The sequence below is a fragment of the Gymnoscopelus braueri genome (genome assembly GCF_963280865.1).
Source record: "Gymnoscopelus braueri genome assembly, chromosome: 2".
NCBI lineage: Eukaryota > Metazoa > Chordata > Actinopteri > Myctophiformes > Myctophidae > Gymnoscopelus > Gymnoscopelus braueri.
The window spans coordinates 24,952,951-24,978,104 of record NC_137604.1 but is presented as its reverse complement, the minus strand read 5'-3'; the positions used below and the strand labels follow the sequence as shown (position 1 = coordinate 24,978,104).

General features: G+C 40.9%; 3 protein-coding genes across 4 annotated transcripts; 1 reads left to right on the top strand and 2 right to left on the bottom strand.

Moving 5' to 3' along the window:
* Positions 1-2,518: 2,518 nt before the first annotated feature.
* On the bottom strand, positions 2,519-8,841 carry chic2 (cysteine-rich hydrophobic domain 2). Its single transcript, XM_080443800.1, has 6 exons — positions 8,414-8,841; positions 5,836-5,890; positions 5,491-5,646; positions 5,296-5,352; positions 5,118-5,177; positions 2,519-5,023 (listed from the first exon to the last, which is right to left on the bottom strand). The coding sequence occupies exons 1-6, from the start codon at positions 8,551-8,553 to the stop codon at positions 4,973-4,975; spliced, it is 519 nt and encodes a 172-aa protein (XP_080299926.1). The 5' UTR covers positions 8,554-8,841; the 3' UTR covers positions 2,519-4,972.
* A 1,392-nt stretch (positions 8,842-10,233) lies between these two features.
* rhbdd2 (rhomboid domain containing 2) lies at positions 10,234-12,064 on the top strand. The gene is made up of 2 exons (XM_080446409.1): positions 10,234-10,655; positions 11,143-12,064. The coding sequence occupies exons 1-2, from the start codon at positions 10,302-10,304 to the stop codon at positions 11,734-11,736; spliced, it is 948 nt and encodes a 315-aa protein (XP_080302535.1). The 5' UTR covers positions 10,234-10,301; the 3' UTR covers positions 11,737-12,064.
* A 195-nt stretch (positions 12,065-12,259) lies between these two features.
* LOC308099863 (OCIA domain-containing protein 1) lies at positions 12,260-16,063 on the bottom strand. 2 transcript variants are annotated; one of them, XM_080448699.1, is made up of 8 exons: positions 15,879-16,063; positions 14,991-15,075; positions 14,765-14,818; positions 13,880-13,927; positions 13,640-13,769; positions 13,306-13,472; positions 12,615-12,785; positions 12,260-12,474 (listed from the first exon to the last, which is right to left on the bottom strand). In XM_080448699.1, the coding sequence occupies exons 1-8, from the start codon at positions 15,933-15,935 to the stop codon at positions 12,437-12,439; spliced, it is 750 nt and encodes a 249-aa protein (XP_080304825.1). In that variant the 5' UTR covers positions 15,936-16,063; the 3' UTR covers positions 12,260-12,436. The 2 variants fall into 2 exon arrangements, with proteins under 2 accessions (XP_080304825.1, XP_080304826.1); XM_080448700.1 differs by having other exon boundaries at positions 15,888-16,063.
* Between the last annotated feature and the right edge of the window lie 9,091 nt (positions 16,064-25,154).

Below are 25,154 nucleotides of genomic sequence, written 5' to 3'. Positions count from 1 at the left end.
GTAAGACATTAAGGCTAAAAAAAAGTTAACACAAAAAACTTGTTTCCATTGTGGTACTATGACATAGGACCTATGTATTCAATTAATCAACATAGCATAAAGAAATAACACAATAATATATGTCATCAACCAGTACAAACACTATTATTCGAAGGAGAAAAAGGAAGAACGGCGACAGTGAAAAACACTTCCTTTCGACGGGAATTTACATTCACCTCCCCTTGTGGTCTCCTGATTGAGGGCACTGTCCTATTGACTATCTTATCTTAAATACCAATCCCATTGATATTTGCTTAACCTTGTCTTCTACACTGAGCCATCCCAAACTAGCAAAGTGTGTAAACATACTTATTGATCCAAAGTAGTGTGTGTATTACGACACTGCTTGTGTGCATGCGTGTGCTATCTATGCCTCTGAGGTAGCTCTGAAGCTGGCGAGACATGTCTCCTGATCAAACAAAATGTCATAATTGGACGCAACATGATCACTTCTATTCAGTTCCGAGTATATTATTGTCCCAGGACTAGGGGAAGTATTTTAATAGTGTATTCTCAGCATAAACTAAATATTTACCCACCAGCCCAGTCACATCATTCCTGGCAAATCTTAGTTTTAGTATGGTTAATTTGAGTGTAAGTGACAAATAAATGGGCTATAAGATTTACATTTATAATAGTCTAAACTAGCCCTCAATATATTACCTATATTCAAAGACACCCTAATCGGAATATGAATAATTTGATGGGCCTCTTAATGCGTTATATATAGGTTTATGCTCCATCATATAAAGTGTATTAAGTGCATTGAAAATAGCAAGCACACAATACATCACATCTGCGATGTGTTGTGAGATTGTTGACAAAGTCGTGCAACAAAGTATTAATCAGGCTTAATATTGCCATCCATATTGACAAGTGTGAGATGAGGGCAGAGTGTGGGACACATTGCTTATATATATATATATGTATTTTTTTTTTTACACTTGTACTAACAGGTCACCAGTGGTTGTGTAAGGCCTTTTACCTTAATTTTTTTATCTTCAAGTCAGTCATTTCTTCAGCAACATGGTAGATGCAATTTGTCTCTTCATTGGAGCAAAGGCACTTTTTCTTGCTTTATTATTTTTGCAAAGATCTATTAAGATCTGTCTTAGTCCACACCCAGACGCTCTCTCCAAGTCCCAAGGCACTGAGAACTGTGTTATGACCCCAAGATGCTGGATACATTTGCACTTATGGGGGTATTCAGCTAGATTAATTCCCATCAGGATAAGTTGAATGACAAGTATCAAAAGTGATACATCCTGGTGCATGTGGCTCAACTGCATAAATAGTTTTGTAACGATACATGGGTAATGTTTACTATTTCCCCCCTCTGCCCCAATAATTAATATTCACCAGTAGGTGTGCTGTTACCTTATCTTTACCTTTAATATAAATTGGAACAATATGTTACTTACTTTCCAAGATTCCATATTCAATTCACTCACTTAGGTCTGCCTATAGAGCATACAAGGTTCCTTCACTTAGGTCTGCCTATAGAGCATACAAGGTTCCTTCACTTAGGTCTGCCTATAGAGCATACAAGGTTCCTTCGGGGCAGACTTCAAAGTACACCCAATGTCTTATCGGATAGCGAATGCTCCCATCATTAATTGCAAGCTTATATACCAAATGATTGCCCCAAACGTTAAAGAGACATCCTGAAATACCTGAAAAAGGCACAAGCACTGGTGGGACTCAAGCCAAGACTAGTAGTGAAGGCCCTGGAGGGACTCAACCCAAGACTAGGATGGGCATATGTGGCTTCAGAGACAGGGACCTGTCTCACGTATAAACTGTAGCAGTATACAAATACTGGAACAAGAACCAACAATTGAAAATGCCGTTTTAAATGTGATCAGGGATCCATTAAATGCAGTCGGGTAAATATGTATTTTTCTTTTGGATACAATATTTCACACTGGAGAAATATTGGCCACAAACATCAGCCCGTTATATTGTAGGAAATATAAAGCTTATGTCAATGCTTTGTTTACTCTAATCAAACAAACAGAATTTTTGCAATGCAAACCAACACATTTTCCATATTATAGCTTTATAATGGTCAAGTTCATTCAGAATCAGAATAGAAACCATTTGTTTATGGGTAGTTTATTACTGTACACCTGCTCAACATACATATATTACGTCTCTCACACACACACTCAGAATACTCTACAGATTATATAAAAAGGACTGACTCATTCATTGGGCAGGGTCCAGTCATGGACTGAGATCTACTGTGGACAGTTGCATCCATGTCCACAGAACTGTACGTGCACGCTCCCACACACAAACTCAGAAACATGTCTGCATATGGCCTTAAGCCCGATTTATACTTCATCGTATGACGTGTTTAAATGGGCTATTTTCAGCGTGACACATCGCACAACAAAGTATAAATCTGTCATCATTAGTGATCAGAAACGGGGGAAAAGAGGCATATGAACAAACAGACACCCAGTGGTGATCAGGGCAACAAGCCTAATTTATATTTCATCACCCGATGAAAATAACTGATTTTCAAGCTAACAATTTGACGCATGTGTCAACAAAGTATAAATTAGGCTTTACAGTTTGCCATATAGACCAAAGTGAAGTCTGAGCTTCGTGATTATAAGAAATACATTTTCCAAGCTAAAGAAAAAGACTGGGACCATTTTGTACTCTGAAAAGACGACGATGCTTCTTTTTCTTTGAACATGTTTTTGGACAATTTAAAACAGGTTACTTAATGCCATCAAATAATTCAGTTCACAATGGTTCACATAAGTGATCTCAATGTATATTTGATGGTTAATTTAGAACGTTCCTGATAATGAGCTTAGTCAATGCTACATCTTTTTAATTTTCTGTTTAATCCCCTGAGTGTGACCCATACAATCACCAGAGAGACCTGAACTCTTGGCTCATTGCTCAAATTCTTGTAACTAATGTGAATTTTGACCTGGACCATGACCAATCCATTTAAGAATCCAAACGAAAAAGGGTGCCGACTTAAATAAAACTAAAAATCAAAATGGCCATCTTTTCCTGTTCCCTTTCATGCTCATAAACTTTTAAGGCATGTACAAAGCAAAATCCAGACTGTTATTTTAACTCTGAGTGTAATTATTTTTTACACTCAAATTTAAATTAACACCCAACATTTTACCGTCTATAAATTAATGAAATCGTCCCTTTCGGTGTGCAGTGTGCACTTTCACATGCTTTCACTCCTAAGGCATATCTGATATTAGCTGATGAAAACAAGGAGTGAACACATGTCAAGTCATCACAAAGATATGAAGTTGAGTGAGTTTGGGCACATCTTAGTACTTTCTCAAACATTAGACATCCAGGTTTAACCACTTATACCCTACTTAGTTGACCGGATTGCCAAGGGCTCTTAATACTTCTCCTGCTTTCACTCTACACTAAATATCTTCACTGAAAATAGCCAATCTACAAGTTTGTAGATCTAATATTTTTGCCAAATGTTAACTCCAGAATAGAGGTGCTAGGGCTAAAGTGGTTAAACAAACACACACACACACACACACGCACGCACGCACGCAAAAGGTCAGTAGACAAGAGAGGCCATGTGAAAATTGAAGTAAACAAAATGATCAAATGTTTGTGTGCTTTTGTGTTAACACAGGACCACAGTGCATCAGAGCCCATTTAGTACAGCCATAGCATACCATATTAAAAAATAATCTAGGCCTATCTCATAAATCCACATAGACATGTGAGTGTGCGTGCAGTGCACACACCCACATGCACGCACACAAATGATTAGAACAAAAGTAACAAGATCAGTTATGGCAAAGTAATAGTTTAAAGACAGAACCCTGCTTTATAGGGCTAATAGTTCTATACATTTGATTTGTCTATTTTTGCTATTCCTTTGTACTCTTCCTTTCTCACACACACACATGCACGCGCGCACACACACACCAAACGGGTAAACAAAACTAAAGATACAAAAAGTGAAGGAAACATTTTGCTCTGGATCACCAATGGGCTTGTCTCCTGCTTCAATGTTTCACTGCCACTTAGCAGCAATTGCTAGGCAGCAAGAGAATTACAGTCCATCAACTGGACACGGATAACGCTGAAATTACATTGTTCCAGGTACAGGTGTATCAGAGGTCCATATATCCTATGGAGAGTACAGTCTGTGTGAGTACAGTGTGATTGTCTCTGGGTTGTGATGCACATTCAAAATCGTGCAGAATTATGGAGGGGTGGGGGATTGCTAACAATTGATGCTAACAAAAGCGACATTGAGTATTGTTGTGGTTGTTTCTCTAAGCTGCTATAAGGCTAGTCAATTTGCTACAACGGTTGTTTCAGATGGAGGTTCCTTACATGTTTCGGTTTGTTTTGAGTTCCATAGAATAATCCAGAACACCAAACCGTTCCAATAGCACTGGGGTGTATTTTTTTGCAAGTGTAATTGGCGGCATGACGTAGTATATGAAAATGTTCAAAGAGATTTATCATATTCAGATTGTGCCTTTCACTTAGGTAAGGGAATGAGGGGGGGCCAAAAGAATTCCAGTTGTAGCGAACAAAAACCAAGTGAGGAGTCCAAAAAGCTCCAGTTCCCAGTTTCATCATGCTGCCCAAGGCTGGATCTCCTTTGACAACCCACAGGCTGGTGTCCATCAACATGGCTTGAGGGTGTCAGAGCATTTTAGCTCCTACAAGACATCAAGGTTAGAAGATCAATGCACTCCATTAAAGTATTTTTTATACTGATTTTGTAAACAAGTATATAGAATGTGTGGGTAGGGGAGTGGGTCAGGAAAAATGTAGAATAGATGGTACCCTGTAAACATAAAATGGTGGTGTATTTCAAGGGTGGGTGGACTGTATCTGAGGACCGCAACAGTCGCAGTGTTTCTGTGACAGAACCGGGCAACATAGTCAGGCTGCAGCGTGGCTAGTCTGGTCTGAAGATGGGGATCTTGGGTAGGAATTCTATTAGGATCACCTGTAAGTGAAAAGAGAGGTGAAGATTAATGTAAAGCTGATCAGTGACCAAAGAGGACAGTGAGCAAGCACCTATCGTGATTTCAGATACTCACGTATTCCATCATGTTGTTAGTTTCACACTTCCTTTTGCTCAGTCTCCAATGCAAACACAACTGAGAGAGAAAAAGTATTCAGTATGCAGTATTCAGAAAAACAGTTCCTCCTACATGTCGCATACATACACATGCACATTATGCATGTCTCATACACATGCACCTTATGCCTGCTTACCTTGTGGTAAAGTCTGCTGTTCTCCCACTCAAGAAGCTTCTCCATGGATCTCCGTGTCTAGGTTGATCAACGAGAGTGAGAAGGGCATGAGATGGCATTCCCTTTACTCAACACCTGAATACTAGGTTTAGTTGCTTTTGCTATATATCTGGCGGTGTTCAAAGTATTGAGATAGAAAGAAAGTTTGTGTCTAACCCTCTTGCTGAGGCAGATGACAGGCCACAGGCTGAAGCCCAATGTGCAGCAGCAGCAAAGGCAGCCACATAGTAGCCAGCGCACATTCACTGGTAGTGTCTTCTTCAGGCAACCATTCACACGGTTGATGCTGGCCTTAAACTCCTCTGGGGCCACCTGAGAAAAGACAAAAATGTTCCCACCAACACTCAATTTACTTTCATACCACCTGATTATTGCCATATCTTCACAATTTGATTTTACTGAAAGACGATAAATGATAACATTGAATTATTATCACCAAGCACTAACAAGGCTTTTAATGTGGTGATTAAAGTTGGCAACAGGCTATAATAGGATACTCACCTTCCCTGTGAGTGCCGAAGGAAACTCGGATTCAAATTTGTTGCTGAGTCCAAACCTGTCAGTGTAAGGGTCAAAATGTTACAAATAAACTCTAAATCTGACTGAAAATCATGCACACCATTCTCTATTGTAATCCGTTTAAGAGCCACATTCGGGGGTAACTGGATAAATGTTACCAACGTTGGCATATCCTGCAAATACAGTACTAACACACAGGGGATTTGCATAATGCTAGTGTGGATCATCATACTGGGACTACAATTATGCATTAATTATTAAGTCTAGGACAATTATGCATTAATAATTAAGTCTAGGACAAAAGCACTGTATTAAATCACAATATTTCTCTTTTAATGCATTTGAACATGACTGCCATAAAACATCTCACTGCCCACTTTTGGGTCCTGGTTTATTGTTTGAGAAATTTAGTTTTATTTGTCGTTAAGATAACGAATGGTGTCTGATGATCACATCATTGAAATAGGGTTGGTTGCCTTCTTTCTCATGGGGCGGCCATAGCTGAGTGGTTAGTGAGCCCGCCTAGGGAACCAGCTGGCCCTGGTTGCCCCAGGTTCGATTCCAGGCTATCCCAGCATATGTGCCGATGATATGAAATTTGTCCCTGAGCAAGACTCTTAACCCCAATTGCTCACAGGTTCTCATTGGAAACAAGACCGCAAGGACTTTCATGAACGACCTGTTAAAAGGAATTATCCTTATCCTTATCCTCAAACGTTGTGCTTGGTAGCAGCTGTCATTCAACAAAACATTACAGTTTAAATTAATTTGGGCAGCACTTTACTGCCCACAGTTTAGTCTGGAGGAAGAAGACAGAGTGGTCGTTAACAGTTGAGTTGACCATTTACAATAAGATTTATTTGAGAATGGGGATGGATAATGGCCTGATGTTTTCAAAAAGGGAAATGCAGAACAGCAGCACCTATAAGAGTTGGCTAGACATTAAGTATGCAAAAAGAAAACGTGGGTAACCTGTCTTGACAAGAACTGAACACAGATTATTTCACAAGACAACCACACCACACACACACTGTATGTGTGGAAATAATATGTGGTCTGTCTGTCTGTCTGTCTGTCTGACTCTCACACACACACACACACACACACACACACACACACACACACACACACACACACACACACACACACACACACACACACACACACACACACACACACACACACACACACACACACACACACACACACACACACACACACACACCAAGGCAACCCAGCCCCATTAGCCAGATTATCTACTGTTCATCGAGATGATGATGTTAACTCCAATGCAATGTGGCTGCTTACATGGAGCTTACATTCAACTAGGTGGCTAGCCGAGTAGCCAGGAGCTAGAATATAAATACCAAGGATTCGTCAGTGAGGTCACAACAAAGCGTCACCGACTGTTAGCGGAAGTTGCTTCACACTCGGGGCCCTTGTTGAAGTGGGAACAGTTCTCATCATGAGATTAGAAATATTCAGTGGTGTAAAGTAACTAAGTACATGTACTTTTTACTTTACTAGAGTATTTCCAATACTTTTACTTCTACTCCACTACATCTCATGTATACCATATTATCTACAAGCTCACAACGTTGTGAGCTTGTAGATCTGCTATTTTTCAAACATTTTCGTAGGCTACTCTTACTTATGGTACTTTAAGTACATTTTTATGCCAAAACGTATGTACTTTGTTTTACTCAAGTAACATTTTGAACACAGGCCTTTTACTTGTAACAGAGTATTATTTATATTGTGGTATTGCTACTTTTACTTCTTCTACCACTGGCAATATTACTTTTCCATTTGAGTCAAGTCTACGGAGATGTAAACATTTAAGTTTAACAGGCCCTCGTCAATCCACAGTCGCACACACTTCCCATTGTGTGTGACGCCAAAGACCCATCCTTGGTATGTTTATTGTCGCTAGGTGGCTCTAGCCTGAAGCTAGGTCACTAGTGTGCAGTGTGTTGCCATGTCTGCTTACTATAGACAACTTTGGGTTTGTTTTTCTGTAAAGTTGCTTGTAAATATTGGTTGTTGCGGGTGGCGGTTTTTCTGGGCTCGTTTCTAAAGTGTAGTTGCTTATTTTGGACTTGCTTCCTAATATTGTTTAAATCAGTGGTTCTCAAACATTTTCCAGTCAAGGACCCCTTGACGAAAATGTCTCCCATCAGAAAAGATTTTGTGCCAGGGACCCCCATACAAGATTTGTGATGTTATTGTTAAAATGATTAACAAATATACCACTTTTCAAATTTTCTTCAAGATTTTTTTTCACGAAAATAGCAGATCTACAAGCTCACAGTAGATAGTCTATTTTCAAATAGCCATGTATTATGTTTAAAGGGCGAAGGGTTCGCTTCTTTTAGGGCTTGTTTTCATAGCCCTGGTTGCTTGTTTCTCTCAGAAAACCTGGCAACACTACCAGTGTGTCCACCTAACGTTTTAAACATCGATATCAACTTAATAAAAACACGGCGGATCGTCATTTTCACGGCTACAGATCAACGTGGTTCTCTCTCGCCCCGGCGGCGTCTCGTCGATCGCTACTCACACAGTGACGTGGCCGGATCCCCTCACCACCACCGGGTCGGGAGCGTACTTGAGGAGCTGCTCCTCCGCGGCCCTGTCCTCGTCCTCCTCCTCTTCTTCCTCCTCCTCCTCCTCGTAGATCTCGTCAAAGTCCTCCATCATCGCACGACTCGGCCTCGTCGTCGTCGTCGCGCTTCCCGGAAGAGGCGCCGCCGGCGGGAGAGACACGATGATGCCGACGGTACGGTGAAAATAACACTGATAATCAAACCTTCCGACGACAAAGAAGGAAACACACGGGAAAGAAAGAAAGAACCGTGACGACGAACCGACCGCAAAACACCGCCGACCCTCGTTCTTCACATCGTCCAGACTGAGGTTCACACTCCACAACAAAACATCAACATCCGCCGCAGTTCCCACGCCGCGCCGGAAGAGAGGGGGGGGGGACGTGATGACGTCACAGATGTCGTGCCGTGCGTAATATTTGTCAACATTTCATAGACAAATGTTGTTGGCAATGCATGGTCTTTGATGTAATAGGTGTATTTTGTTCAAAAATAGATATTTTATAGATAGATAACTGGTTTAACAATTTTATTATCCGTGTGAATAGATTACTTAATGGTAATTGCAGTGGTGGAAAGTAACTAAGTACATTTACTTAAGTACTGTACTTAAGTACAATTTTGAGGTATTTGTACTTTACTTGAGTATTTCCAAATTCCAATACATTTACTTCTACTCCACTACATTTCAGAGGCAAATATTGTACTTTTACTCCACTACAATTATTTGAAAACTTTAGTTACTAGTTACTTTTCAGATATAAACTATGATATAATGAAACATACATTAACCACTTCAGCCCTATTTTATACATAGGCTATTTGAAAATAGCAGATCTACAAGCTCACAACGCGTCGCATCGCGACGCGTTGTGAGCTTGTAGATCGGCTATTTTCAAATATTTAGTACTTTTACTTTTGGTACTTTAAGTACATTTTGATGCCAATACTTTTGTACTTTTACTCAGGTACATTTTAAATTTTGGACTTTTACTTGTAACAGAGTATTTTTTATATTGCAGTATTGGTACTTTTACTTAAGTAAAGAATTTGAGTACTTTTTCCACCACTGGTAATTGTATATATAATATATATTTATCTATGTTTTACAAAAAGTAGTTCAGCGAGTACAGTAGTACAGTACTTCTGTCGTGAGACGGTGTCACGCGACAAAAATAGCCTATCTACAAGCTCTCAACGCGTTGCATTTGCTACACGTTGAGAGCTTGTAGATCTGCTATTTTCGCCGCGGGACACCGTCGTACGACGACAGAGTACAGACTGGCAGAACAACCTTCCGGCTTCCTGGTCAGTGTTGCCATGTTGGCTTATTATAAGCGACTTTGGGCTTCATTTTCTGTAAAGTTGCTTGCAAGTTGCAAATATTAGTAGTTTGCGGGTTGCGGTTTTTGGGGCTTGTTTCTAAAGTGTACTTGCTTATTAGGCTTGCTTCCAAAAAAAAATAAAGAATGATTTAAACCAGTGGTTCTCAAATATTTTCATGAAAAAGTTTTGTGCCAAGGGAGCATTTGTGTTGTTAGAATGTTTAATAAAATATTCCAAATATTCCCAAAAAAAAAAGATTTTTTTTAAAATAGCAGATCTACAAGTTCACAACGCGTCGCATCGTGAGCTTGTTGATTGGCTATTTTCAAATACCCGATGCATATAGGTTTAAAAGTACTCATGTGGTCTAATGTATTGTTGATTCTTTTGGGCTTGTTTTCATAGACCAGGCTGCTTATTTCTCTCACAAATCCTGGCAACAGTGTTTCCTGGTAAACAACGAAACATCCTGAAGAACCAACAACAACACCAGCAGTTTGAATTCTTTAATGAAACATGTTCCTGAAGGATCTGCTCAGAGATCTGCTCAGAGACGCGACTCCTGAGTTGACCGTTGGTATCCTTACGGCAGTCCTCTTGTCCTGCACTTCGTTCGTTCTCAAGGCTACACTTCTAACCGACGTGGTGTTCAGCCTGGGTGCCGGTGCTTTGGAGGATGCTCAGGTGCACACTCTGTTCACCTACCCTTTCTACCACAGGACCTCCACCCAGCTGCTGCTGTGCGTTGCCGTTTTCACGATCCTCTGCGGCAGCTTCGAAAAGAGCGTCGGCACCGTCCGCTTTCTGTACCTGCTCTTATTACTGCCAACGATCACGGGTTTCTGCTATGCCCTGATAGATCTGATACAGGTGACCATACTGAAGTTTTGTTATTTTTTCAATGCCACTGTATGGCCCGGGTATGCGAACCTGGGTCGCCCGCATCGAAAGACAACATCTTAACCATGATTAGACTATAGGGAATTCTTTATAGCCTGGGAGATACTAGACTTTAGGTCCTGAGGCTGAGGCTGTGAGCCACTCTGCTACACTATGTTGATGAATTGAATACATTTTTAATCCATTAAGACAAGTGCGGCTAAATACATATCATTTTGGGTGGTCCTTGACATGAACAAGTTTGAAAACCAGTGATATAGCTACATGAGTTTTTTCAAAAAACTGTTAGGATTTAGACATTTGTAGAATCGGCCTCAGGTCTTAATGGAATGGGACCCCAATGGAAACAAGACCGCAAGGACCTTTTTGGGTGTTATCCTTTTAGACCCAAGTGTTTGACTGTACTCGTGCTGTTTTGCATTTCTGTCTAATTAAATATTCATTCATTCACTCACAGGAGGGCAGCGCCAGAACCTGCGTTGAAGGCTTGGTCCCCATCACCCTGGCTCTTGTGGCCGTAACCACTATGCACACACGCATGGCTAAAAGTTTCCTCTGTGGGGTCAGTTTCCCCACTATTGCACTCCCGTGGGTGTTCCTCGTCCTGACAGCCATCTTCATCCCACACGCCGTGCTCCCTTGCAATGTCGTGGCGATTGTGATCGGATGGATGTATGGTAAGGGATGGTTCAGGCTTGTAGACATTTCTGAGGCCAAAGCTTGTGCACTGGAGAAGAGGCTGCCTTTCAGGTTGCTGAGGAATATTAGTGGTTCTCTGTACATTCCTGCTTCCACAGAAGAGCGAAGGAAGACGAAGACCCTCCTCCCAGTCATCAATCCAACCCCTGGCTCTTACCCGGTCCAAGCCTATGCGCCAGTGTCCAGTGTCCAAGCTACTGAGACCACTCCCAAGACATATGAAGGATGGCCACAGTTGGCCAATGACATGTATAGTACAGCTTCTCCTCTCATTCCTCATGGACAAGGTCTGGAGCATGGACATAGCTGCAACCACAGCCATGGTCATGGTCACACTCATAGTCATCACTAGCTATAGATGTTTTGTTTGCTTAACAGCAGGGTGGCATATGGTTATTCATAACAGACATTGTCTGCAGGTAATTCTTTGCATTTGTTTCCTGCACAAATCTCTCTAGAGAGACAGAGGTGGTCTAACTGTAACTTTGCTAACTCTGCTTTTGGATAAATTGGCAAATTGATTTAGGCTAGTTGGTCATCTTTGCCTACATCGATGTAAGAAGAAATGCACATATGACTGTCTTTAAATTGTCTTGTCTTTTTTATATATAACTTTAACATATATATAATATACATATGTATATTTTTATGTTTCTATAAATAAAAGTTTTTATATAACTGGTTATGTTCCTGAAAACTACATGTGGTTAATTTAATCTAATCTGACATAATTGGCCCAACCTTTGCCAATAAACTGACTAGTGCTGTCCACCTACTTTATTTTTATGAAATTCATATTCATGGTCTCTGTAGGACCTTTTCCTAATGAAGATTCAAAATGTTGCATCCCATCCCAAAAGTCTCAATGCACAAGATTAGTCCTCAAGCATTGCAGTTTATTTCACTCACACAAATATATTCATCCAGAACATTACACACAATTCATGTTATTTATGACTAAGTGTTACTGGAGCCTAATGGCTACCAAGTCATCAGTGTAGTGCAGAATCAGATCATAGAGTAGTTATTACATCTATTGCTCGAATGCACATTCATTCCTCCCAGGAGTCTCCATAGATGTTCTTCTTGACTAATGAGAAGGGGAGAGAAAAAGCAAGACAATCCTGACAATTAATTGAATGTCAGGTTCCATGAAAAATGTGACTTTTGATAAGCCCCAAAAGCAGACATATTGTGATACCAGACGTGCTTTTTGATGCGTCAGCTCACCATCTTTCCTAGGCAGAGACCTGTCAGGCTCCCTCTCCGGGGGGCTTTTGAGCAGTGTCTCAGCCTTTTGGGTGAGTGTGACCTCATAGTTCTCTCTGTTCTTCGTCCTTAAATCCTCATAGAGCATCGCCTTCTTCCTGGGCTCATCATCATCCTCCATGTATGACTGGACTGAAGGGGAAAGGGACAAGGTTAGCTTGGACTGGTAAAGGAGCGTGGGTCCATAGTGATGGATGGAAGTTGAAACATTGGTATGCAGAATAGAGGTACATTATTAATTTGGTAATACAATTTAGGAAAAATGTACTATATTAAATTTCCCCAACATTAACTTTTGAGTAGTATTCAGTTCAAATCAATCCACAGAATGACTTCCATTTTGCCACATAAACTCAAACTTGCCACAAAAAGAAACATCATAACGGAGGACCACAATAGCAATGTTTTGATCATGTTCACATTTGTGTGAGGATTGCCATGAAACTTGCTGAGTGTAGTAGAAAATGCCCTTTTGACGGTTTCTTATTTATTTATTTAGCATGCACAAATTCAAGAATTATGCAGTTAATCAGCAGAAAGGTAGCGATTTACATTTACTGGAATGCTTAAACAGTAGTAAGCCCCTTAAAACTTTGTATGCATTAATGCAGATGCAGTTTGTTTAACTTTGTTAGCACTTATATGCCTTTACCTGGAGGGTTGATGTCATCTGCTCTCTCTGGTTGTAGAGGTTGCTCACCACTATATTCGTAGTCACTTCTTTGATGTGAGATCTGGCCTGAGGATTCTGCAGGCTGGAACATAGGATCGAATGTTGTTGCGTTCGGGTCACTCATCTCTGACTGGTCACCCTGGGGACTGAAAGAGAGAGAGAACAGCATAGCAACAAATAGTTTAATGGTTGATGGAATAGAACGAATATGTTTGTGTAAATTATGGGGAGAGCAAATGAGAAATTTGTGGATATTAAAACATGAACAATATTGATTTAAATGAAGGTGAAGCTTGGTTTAGGTGCTACTGACCGTTGTAGAGGTAGTGCTGATCTTTGCCTCAGGGCATCTCCCAGTGGTGAGTTCTCCAGGCTCTTGAACTTTTCCTGGCATACCTTCATGTAAGACATCTTCCCAGCCAGGTAGCCACAAAATCCTGCAACTGCAAAGACAACCAGACACACAGGCGTTGTAAAACCCCCCCCAAAAAAACATAATTTACAAAGAATCCTTAATAAAATTGTACTATACAGAAACACCAAATCAGCTCACATGCAACTTTGGGTAGAGATCCAAACCTTGGAGATGCAGCCAGATTTCCTAGATATAGCAGAACAAATGGAAAATGTTATTGGCAAAGTACATTTGCACATAATGGGAATTTGTCCTCTGCATTTAACCCATCCCAACAATTTAGGAGCAGTAAACATCTATTGTAGCCAGTGCAGTGAGCAGTTACAGTTTCAATGTCTTGCCCAAGGACACAGATGCACGATGCCAGGAGGAGCCAGGAGTCAGGACTGAACCAGGAACCTTCCAATTCCCAGACATTTGCTCTACCTTCCGAGCCACCTTGATTTGGAGATAGTCGTATTTTCATTTTATACTACTTTGTAACTTTTAGAACCAAATCGCACACACAGATATCATATCTTATATTAAAATTGGCTTAAGGGAGGATCGGCCGGCGGACCACGTCGCCACCCTCATGTCACTATGACTCAGCCATAACCATATAAGGACACCTCAATGTGTCATCATGGCATCAGGCGCAAACAAATGAGTTAGCTCAATATATGGGCCCAAAAGGGTGCATGCCTATATATAGGCATATACTGATGACATGAGCAATCTCCATATACAGTATGGCCATAAAAGGGACAAGGACTGGCAGATACAGAGATCTCAATATATGGGCATAATATTGGTCGGATCGGCTGTGCGACGTGTGTGAGGGAGCATAGCAGCCCGAACTCTGGATCATCATATTGGCATACATACACGGTACAGAGTGGCAGGATGTTCTTTTTGCAATTAATAGTCTATGTGTATATGGCAGACTCCATATCTTGACTTGTAAAGTCAGAGGTTTTTGCAAACATCAAATGAAGTTATAGGAGGAAGGGACTAGTTTTAGTATGTATGGTGTGGCGTTACCTCGGGCAATTAGGGCTTGAGTGATGGCCATGCTCACTACTGAGAAGGGCACAGCTGAAAAAGAGGGAACAGAAAATAATGGACATCAATGACAGCATGCTTTGGGAACTCAATTTAGAGTCTTCATTTAACATGGAAAATCATTTGTCAGAATGACATGAGTGTGCACTCATGCAGTCAGCTTACTTCTGTCAACGTGTTGTGCATGCATGGAAGATAAACTTACATCTGTACATAAAGCTTTCCTGATTGCATTCCTTGAAGACCCTTTTCTCGTCTTCAGTGGGAACATAATCCACACCCATTGGCCCCTTTGTAGCCACACACACACACACACACACACACACACACACACACACACACACACACACACACACGGAGAGAGTTGTAATTTATTTTTTACTTCGGCAAAGTGAGATGAAAAGCCAAACCACTCAAGCACTACTAAAATAGCCGATCTGCAAGGTCATTCTTGTTGAATGACATGTCCAAAATAGGGACACCGGGTTGAAAGTGGTTATAATACACAGTGGTGTAAAGTAACTAAGTACATGTACTCAAGTACTGTGCTTTTGAGGAATATTTACTTTACTGGAGTGGTTCCAATTTTCAATACTTTTACTTCACTTTAACTCCACTACAATTATCTGAAGACTTTAGTTACTTTGTAAATATTGATAATTACAAAACATGCTTTAACCACTTCAGCCTATGCATACTTAAGCTACTTGAAAATAGCAGATCTACAAGCTTACAACGCGTCGCTTGTGTTGTAAGCTTGTAGATCTGCTATTTTCAAAGCATTTTAATACATTTGGAAACTTGTGAAATGGGACATTCTGCAAAATGAGTACTTTTACTTTCAGTAAGTATATTTTAATGCGAATACTTTTGTTCATTTACTCAAGTAAACTTTGAATGAATACCAGACTGTATTTCTACAGTGCAAAATGTGAGTACTTCTTCCACTACTGATAATACATCACCTACAGGCTAGCTAAACAACAGGATTAGCACCACATCCTTACAGCAGCCTGTGAGCTGTGGTGGCTAACCTGGGACAGGTTAACAGTAATCTACTGGACGGTAGCTACATAGCTAGTAACGTTAGTACAGTTGTAACCTGTGCTGCTCCGCGCTGCCGCTCCTCGGAATGACCGGCTGATGACATGTTGGAAACAATGTCGGTGACAAATGTCACTTTTCAAAGCATGTGAATGATCAAAGTGTACGCAGATAATAGGTTTGACTTCATAGATGCAGGCACAATGTCACCACATTACACCACAGTCTGACATGACCCGGAAGCTAAATGGTAGCGCTAGAGCGAGAAAGTTTGCTTGATAAAATACAAAACAATACAAAGCTTGGGATTATTTATTTTTTTACTGAATGTACATCATTGTTAGGATAATTGATATAATGATTTGTATTAGTGAATTTCTCAAATGCCCTTGTCTGTCAGTATAAAGCACATAATCAAATGAAATGGAACTTTTATTGTGGAATCGAACATTACTCCCGGAAGTGATTATTCGGTTGCGTTTTGGGGTTCTTTAAGCCAAGGAAGGTGGATGCTTTAAACCAGGATAGGAGGAGCTTGAGCTCTGGTTGTTGTATCAGCAAGGGATTCATTAATACCAGAACCAGAATCATTAATACCAGAACCAGAATCAGTATATCAGTACATATCCATTTGCATAACACAATGTTACGAAGAATCTTAAGTGTTAAAGCTGCAATCCGGAACCTTAATTACATTTTAATTTAATTAATGTATGGTTGGGTAGGTAACTAGCACATCTGCAGTGGTTGAGGCATAGATTATTATATATCTATATCGTATTGTGGTCTGGTCTCCCATATGCTTCCATTGAGAAAAGACCTGCGTGTCGGGTAGGCCACCTACTAGTTGACAAGTTGTACTGCCTTAAGCTCAAGTGCAGTATACTTAATACTGTATCCCCTGGCCAAGCAGGAATTGGCTGAGTGGTGTTTGGTCTCATGCGAGATACCTGGGTTCGACCCGGTCCTGCGTAGGACAGAAAAGTTATGACTTGCAGTTTTAAAATTAGATTTGCCTGGTAAAGAAAACTTTACCATGTCAGATCATACCAGTATCTATCAATCTCTCAGTACATTTATGCACATACTATAAACACGCACACCTGCAAACTCAAACCAACAACAATAGGCCTACCAGACACATCCTATATCTCTCATTTGAGTTCTCACTCATCTTGTTCATCGCTTCATTCTGTTTATTTTGAGGTGCTGGTCAGGAACATAGGCTATTCTGCTCCACAAGGAGTGGTCAGCATATAGGATGATCATTGCTCCGGGTTCCAATTTGATCTGTCCACACATCACACTGTGTCCACTATAACTCTGTGGTGTCCTAGACTCTTTGCGGTCCATTATGCATACAGCACTAAATTCCCAACCTACTCTGGGCCATACACGAGTACAAGAGCCAAGGTGGTGACCCTGGGCAGCAACAGCGAGGTGTTTGACATCCTGCCAGGGCCAGGGTGTTGCAAAGGGAAACCTTTGCCCCCTTTGTCTTCATTATGCACTTAGCCAGGCCGCCAGTGGACGGGAGCAGGAACTCAGCCAGCCAGGCACAGGAACTCTAGAACAGAGTGGAGACAGAATGCGCCATGGTTGGTCTTCGGATAAATGCCAAGAAAACCGAGGTTAATACCAACAACATCCTCCTGGACCATCTACCTCTAACAACAGTATAAGGCACGGCACTGAAAGAAGTCAATGACTTCAAAAACCTGGGCTCACTCGACAGAGCAAGACCTTAAAGTAAGCAAAGCGGTTGTGACCAACATGGCGCCAACATCGCTGCATCGTACTGGGCTCCTCATTGACTTTGTACCCTTTAACTTACTTTAGTTTTTCTTATCTTTTTTTCCCTAACCTCTACACAGCAGCCTCCTTGAGGACAGAGACACACTACTGGCCTTCTTGACTTTCTTTCTTCCTTTCTACTGTAGGCCTATGTTTACTATTATTGTTATTATTGATGCTGCTATAATGTGGTGAGGAACCAGAACAAAATAATTTGTACTCTTATGTACAGAAGATATGTAACAATTGTGAACACCTTGAAGGGTTCTGAATGGCATAGCTAGTGTGTGTAACTCTAACCATCCCTGACATATGAAATTAAGTTTTTTTTTTTTTTTTTTGATACCTTCAGTTTTCAGCTTCACCCAGCTGAGGGCTTGAGTACTGGAGCGTGGAGGGGGGGAGCAGTTACGGGTTAAATGTCTTGCTCAGTGAGTCAGTGACACTTTGACACACTGAGATCTGGAATCGTACCAAAGATGACCTAGAAAGATAGAACTTTAGCAATATGTATAATCCCATGGTATTGAAGTTTTCACAACATATCTCATGGTTTAATATATATTGACAATTCAACCCCATTAGAATTTGACAAATAAACTAGTGATTACTAACAACTCCAAGGCACTCAATCTCACAAGTTACAAAATTAAAAAGCCTTTATTAAATTGGCTGTACCATTATGGCAAACCAAATGTGTTGCCAGCCGGCTGCCAACATATACGTATGATACATAAGAACCACACCTTGCATTGAGCACCTCTCCTTGTTAAAGGTTCTATGACATTCATTTTCACTTTTTTTATTTTTTGGGCGGTGAAACCGCCCCTATATGTGAGGTTTGGATATTTGCACCCCCCAATCCTGCGCTGTGATTGGCCACCAGTGTACCCCCCTAACCCTGCACCGTGATTGGCCAATCACAGTCTATTCAGGACTGTGATTGGCTAGTGAAACATGACACATGTGCATAGCCCTATAAATAGGACTATGCACTTAAAAAAAACACATTTATGGTTTTCTTTAAGTGAATCACACATTGTACATCGTTGCACATCGGAATATGACTTTCATAAAGAGTGTTTCAATAAATGTATTTATTTTTTGTACATGATTGGTTGACTCCATTCAGTATTGTGATTAGCTAGCAAGACACCGCCCACTTCACACTGGGTGTGATTTTTATGTTTTTTGGGGGGTTTTATGACCTCAATTACACCCAAAGAATCTGAACTTTGAACATTCATTTTCTGTGGTCTGGGGTTTTCTGAATAATTAGGCTGAAAAGTAATCTGAGCTTGGCCCTTGGGCAGTGAAGTCACAGGCCTGATTGATTGATTGATTGACATTTTTATTAGGCAAAAGAATGTAAAACAACACAGTTACATTTATAATACTTTTGTCTAAAAGGTCCGACCAAAAAAGTCCTTGCGGACTTGTTTCCGTTGGGGTCCTTGAATTAATTTCATAGACATATATAGTAGAAACCAAACAGTTCAAATCAACATAAAAAACAGAGAAAAAATACCACTATGTACAAAAAAAGCATCATGAAAAATAAAATAAAAGTATATACAAAAAAAGGGGGGGGAGGGGGGTCATCTGTCTACAGGGAAACTGCTACTACCTCCTCTTATGGCCTCCAGAAAGATGAGTTTTTAGGGCTGTTTTGAATGAGCCCAACGAACTGCATTTTTTGAGGGATGGGGTCAGGCTATTCCATACCTTGGAGGCCGTGCTGTAGAAGGAGAATTTGCCCATGTTTGTTTTATGGGTGGGTGGTACCAGATTGTTGTTTACGCTCCCTCTAGTTTCGTGACTGTGGGTGTCACTAACTTTTTTGAGGTATTTTGACAGATAAGCGGGTATAGGGGGCATTTCGGGCAAATCTGCATTTACAATTTTGAAGACCTGAGGGCCTGAGGGTTGACAAAAGAGGAAACTCTGCCCATAAATCTGGTTTTCTGGTTTACTCCTTTGACCACCTTTGTTGCCATGCTTTCTCCTGTGAGGTATTTGTCAAGAATACATCCCAAATATCTCTTCTTTGCTAGAGATGATTGTGAAGTCATTAACCTTCATCTGAGGGAATGTTTGGTCCCAAAGAGAATGGATTCAGTTTTCCCAAGGTGTAGGGACAGTTTGTTCACCGGGAGGGATGAGGACATGGTTCCGTTGATGTCAACCACTTGCTCTCTTCCCTCCAAGTAAGAGAGCAAGTGGTTGACATCAACGGAACCATGGCCATTAATCCCGCCCACTCTCCTCCTCGCCCCTCCCCTCCCCTATCCTTTCCTTTGGGGGGGGGCGGAGCAGAGGCGATGATTGACAGGCAAAATCCCTCAACAGCGACACCCGCAGGCAAATATTTCTTTTTTCATTGCAGTTGAAAAGGCTTTAGAAATGTGAGAGAAAAACACCTGCCATGGATCAATGGAGTGGATTTTTTTGTTCAAACTTTTTATACACGTTTGAAGGACCATGACAAAGACTTTTGATGTGTGGTAAAACTGAACGTCATGAAACCTTTAAAGCATTTTTAAGCTAAGGCAGCAGTCGTTTCTCTCTCTACAGTTTCTCCCTCATTACCTTTGTGATCCCCGCCCCGGTGGAGTACCTGTTGCATCTTGAACATGGTGACACCGGTTTTCCTCAACAACATCCACTTCCTCCTCCCCGGCGTCCTAATTCTTATAGAACACTTCTACCCTGACTGTTAAGAGGTGGAGATAATTACTATGGTGACCAGGAGAGCTCAGGACCCATAGGAGGTAGGTAGGTAGGCCAGTAAGAGAAGAGGTCTGGTTTGTGGTCAAAGCAGGTCAATGTTTGTTGGGTGTTGTTGTGACTTCTGGCATACAAGGTAAACATACAGTATAACCAAAGGAAGGGTCATCTAAATGAACTTGAGCTCTGGACCGCCCCCAAAATGGATAATCTTTTTTCATGTTCATGGTTTTCATAATGATGTACTGATAATGATGCACAAAAAAATGTGCTTTGTCAAATTCAAAAACATCAAAAGTAGCAGATCTACAAGGTCAGCTTCGAGCTTGCAGATCTGCTACTTTTGATGCTTTTGTGTGACACTGTAGTATGAACAAGTTGGCCGTTAATTTACAAAAAAAACACAAAAAGTTAGAATATGGGGATAAGAGGTTTCTGCCCGACAACAGCGATATATAATATGTTGTATTATATTATCAGGTAACATTTTGTCCAATAGTCACACAATAATCCTACCAGACAGTCAGAGGTTATCTTACCAGACAACCTGATAGCCCTGGCTATCCAGAGGCTATCAGAGAGGTATCATCCACCTGATGGTTTCCGTTTACATAAACGCCAAAACCCTTCACTGTAAAATCCTCAGTGTTAATTTAACTCAGAGAGCGAGAGTACAAATGGAGCCAAGTTTCTGTTTGGCTCCATTTGTACTCTCATAGTTGCAAATGGAGAAATTAGCACTGAGGATTTTACTGTGTTGTCTTGTGTTGCATATATTAGAATGTAGGTGTGGGCAATTAGAATGTGTCATCTCTGACAAAGCCTTCCCTTAAAATTCTGAATGAGTTTAAATTGTAATGCTGTCACAAGGAAGGTAGGGGATGCTATTGCACTGGCACACTGTTGGACCATAACCACAGCTCAAATTGACTTTTAAGGTAAAAAAAAAAAAAAAGAAAAGAAAGAAAGAAAAAGTTTCCCAGTCTCCCATTCAGTCAGAGCATTTACTTATCGGAGAAATTATGAAACTCCAAGAACATAAATCCCAGAAAAATACATGTTGAGGATTTAGAACAGAGACACAAACATGTAAGACAGATACATATACAGATACAGATACAGATACAGAGAGAGAGAGAAGAGAGAGAGAGAGAGAGAGAGAGAGAGAGAGAGAGAGAGAGAGAGAGAGAGAGAGAGAGAGAGAGAGAGAGAGAGAGAGAGAGAGAGAGAGATCAATAGTCCTGCATGTATTGATGGTCTTAAAATAGTAGTAATTAATGTATTGTTCCTTTCTTGCTCTATTTACCATGTATTCACTCTCACTGGCCACATGACTCTTGTATGAGCAAGAGAGGTCAGGTCATTGCAACAAAATTAGTCTGTGTGTGTGTGTGTGTGTGTGTGTGTGTGTGTGTGTGTGTGTGTGTGTGTGTGTGTGTGTGTGTGTGTGTGTGTGTGTGTGTGTGTGTGTGTGTGTGTGAGAGAGAGAGAGAGAGAGAGAGAGAGAGAGAGAGAGAGAGAGAGAGAGAGAGAGAGAGAGAGAGAGAGAAAGAGAGAGAGAGAGGAGAGGGAGGGAGGGAGGGAGGGAGGGAGGGAGAGAGAGAGAGAGAGAGAGAGAGGGAGAGAGAGTCATTTGTGTATTTTAAAGTAAGATATAGGCAGGGTGATGAGGTTGCTGTGTAGACTAGACTCACTAGAGGATGCTGGAGTCTCTTGGTTTGCTCATCTTTCATTGTCAGGTCATTAGAAGCATTATTATGAACTGATGTGTCTATGATCTCTTAATTGTTATTATTATTATTTAATAGGTTCTGAGTTTGGCCAGTGATATTTATTGAGAAACTGGTAACTGTGTTTAGAAATCAATTAATGTCTGCACAAGACCACCCTCCATGAGAGATATAGGGCACTCCCATATGCACGTACAGTACACATGGGCTCCCGACACACGCACGCACGCACGCACGCACGCACGCACGCACGCACGCACGCACGCACGCACGCACGCACGCACGCACGCACGCACGCACGCACGCACGCACACACGCACACACGCACACACACACACACACACACACACACACACACACACACACACACACACAATGACATTAGAACTCAATTTAGGTACTGATAGATACACACAGTACATCCTCTCCCCCTGCCTGTTGATGTGGACCTTGGCCAGAGGGGGAATTCTCCATGTTAATTCTGTGCTGCTATAAATCACAGAAATCCATCCACCATGAAGCTAGTGCGACCAGGGCTGCGAGTTGGATGGATCTACAAGACTGAGGCGTCACATTGAATGTGTAAGTTATAGTTGACGTAGAACCTTTCTGCAGGATCTTTGACCAGAGATGATGGAAGGGCCGACAAATTGGCTGATTTACAGATGTGTGAAGAAAAGGCTACCTATAGACGTAATAACCTAGGGGGCACTCCTAACAGCTACAAAGACACTTTGTCACCCTTATTTGCGCTTCTGGGCAGAATAAGAAAAAACTGACCAACAGCAGACAAGTGAAAGTGTAGGCTGTGAAACATTGGTGAGGTAGCACCTAAGTCTTGATTGCAACACACTTGGTGGAAAGATTGCTTCTGCAAGATAAGACGGGTATCAGGTTTGAAGGGTTTGCCCTCACACCACGTGGCAACATGATGTACCAGGCGACTTGACGGATACACACCCTTGGACATCATCAAGCCCCCGGCCCCCTCCTCCTCAGCCCTCCACTCCCCTGGACCGAAGGTGTGATTTCTAGACCTGAGACACAGGTGGGCTCCCTGGAGTTACCTGTGAACACAACACAGACCACGGATACACTACACCCACTACAGGTAAGGACAAACCTAGCGTCATTTAACTTATTCAAGAACAAACCTGGCTTCATCTAACTTCATTAACATATTGGTGCTGTCAACTCAAAATGTCAGTTTTTTCTTTTCCCTTCAAATCGTTCATCAAAGTTTATGGTCATTTTCAGTAGGGACGTATGTGCTGAATAAGTTAGATGATCCTGTGGCACTCAAAACCTATTAAAACCTATACCTAAAAATATGAATAGAATTGTTGATGTTATGTTTCCATTATCCAGCAGCGGTAGTCTTAAGACTGTAATGTTCTTGTTAGTTATTATTGGTTCAAGGTTCATGGTTATCTTTATTATCGACCACAGGCAATTTGTAGTGCAGCAACCACACAGCAGTAACCACATAACCAACAGACAGACAGTAATAAATAGACACGAAAATCACATTGAATTATTTAAGAAGTCAATAGCAACAGGGACAAATGAGTTGTGCAGGCTATGCTCCTGCATCTTCAGACAGCAACTTAAAGTCATTAGACATGGGGTGGCTAAGATCAACCAGAATTGACTGAGCCTTCTATAGTGTCCTGGTCTTGTGAGAAAGGTCATTAAAGGCTGTGCCTACAATTCTGCTGCCCACTTTGACGATAACTTGCAGTTTGTTCTGTTTTTTGAGGGCAAATGACCGCTACCGGCTGTCAAAGGAGTTGTCAAGTATAACCTTTATGTTTGTTAAACAACCACTTCCAAGCTGGTGTCCTTATGTTGGGCATGCCATTGTAGAAGAAAACATTCAAATTATTATTTACATGGTGATGTGTCCTTATGTAGATTGGCAATTTCGCAGTGCGACACCATCGTACAATGAAGTATAAATCAGGCTTAGCTTACAAATCACTGCAAAAGGATGCACATTTGAAGACATTAAAGGTTTAGTATTGTACAGTGTACATCTCGTTTTCATATTTTTTCATATTTGGGATTGATTCAATGAAACAAGAAAGCTCGAAGGTCCGCTTGTTGGTATATGGTCATGGTGTGTTATCCACTTGAACCTTACTGTTACTGTTTTTGGTCCAGCACCCAGCCTGAGCCTGGTAGGTTTTGGTGAGGTTTTGGCTGTTTTTCAGCCTCTCTTTCAATCCACTTGAACCCTAGCATCCTATTCTGGGAGGAACATTCACAAAAAAATGCTATTTTCAGCAAAGAGATTTGGTGTAGAGTGAAAAAAGTTACACAGCTGACCCTGATCAACTAAGTATTAGTATTAGTATAAAGAACTTCAGTGGTTATGGTTGTATTGAAAGGCATAGATTTTCAAAGGCATATATGTGAGGGGTACATTTTGAAGGTGTTTTGAAATTGATTTTGCAGATAAGATTTGCAGTGCTCAGATTGTGTGTGCTTTAGCACTGAACTCTAAACTCAAATGAGAACGCAGGCACACACTTGGGATGGTATTGAACCACAGCCAACAAGAGTAAGCTAGACAGCATTTGTAATACAACATATGATTAAAAAGAAATCTGTAATAATCAATGTAATATTTTAGTGGTATATAATACGTTATATAATATGTAATTTTGTATACCGTATAACTGAAATCAATACAGATCATTAGGCTCTTTACCCCTTTTCATGAACTGGATTTATATTTAGAAATAAACATGAATTCATGAATACTTAATCAAATTACTGAGTTGCAATACTAATAATAGTATTGTAAAGTGAAATAAATGTCCATATTGTGGGGTTTTCCCTAGTGTGGTATTGTGAGAATGGAAATTTACCACAGAGCAGCCATGTGGTTGTGGAGCAAGATCAATACCCTGGCATGTGAGTGAGAGTGAGTGTGTGCACGTGAGAGTGAGTAAGAGAGAGTGTGTGTGTTTCTACATTTATGAATTAGCTGACTGCATTCATTCATTGGATTGGTTTAACCTGTTTGACTCTAAGGAAGACGCAAGTCGAAACGTCAGTAACCCCTGCAA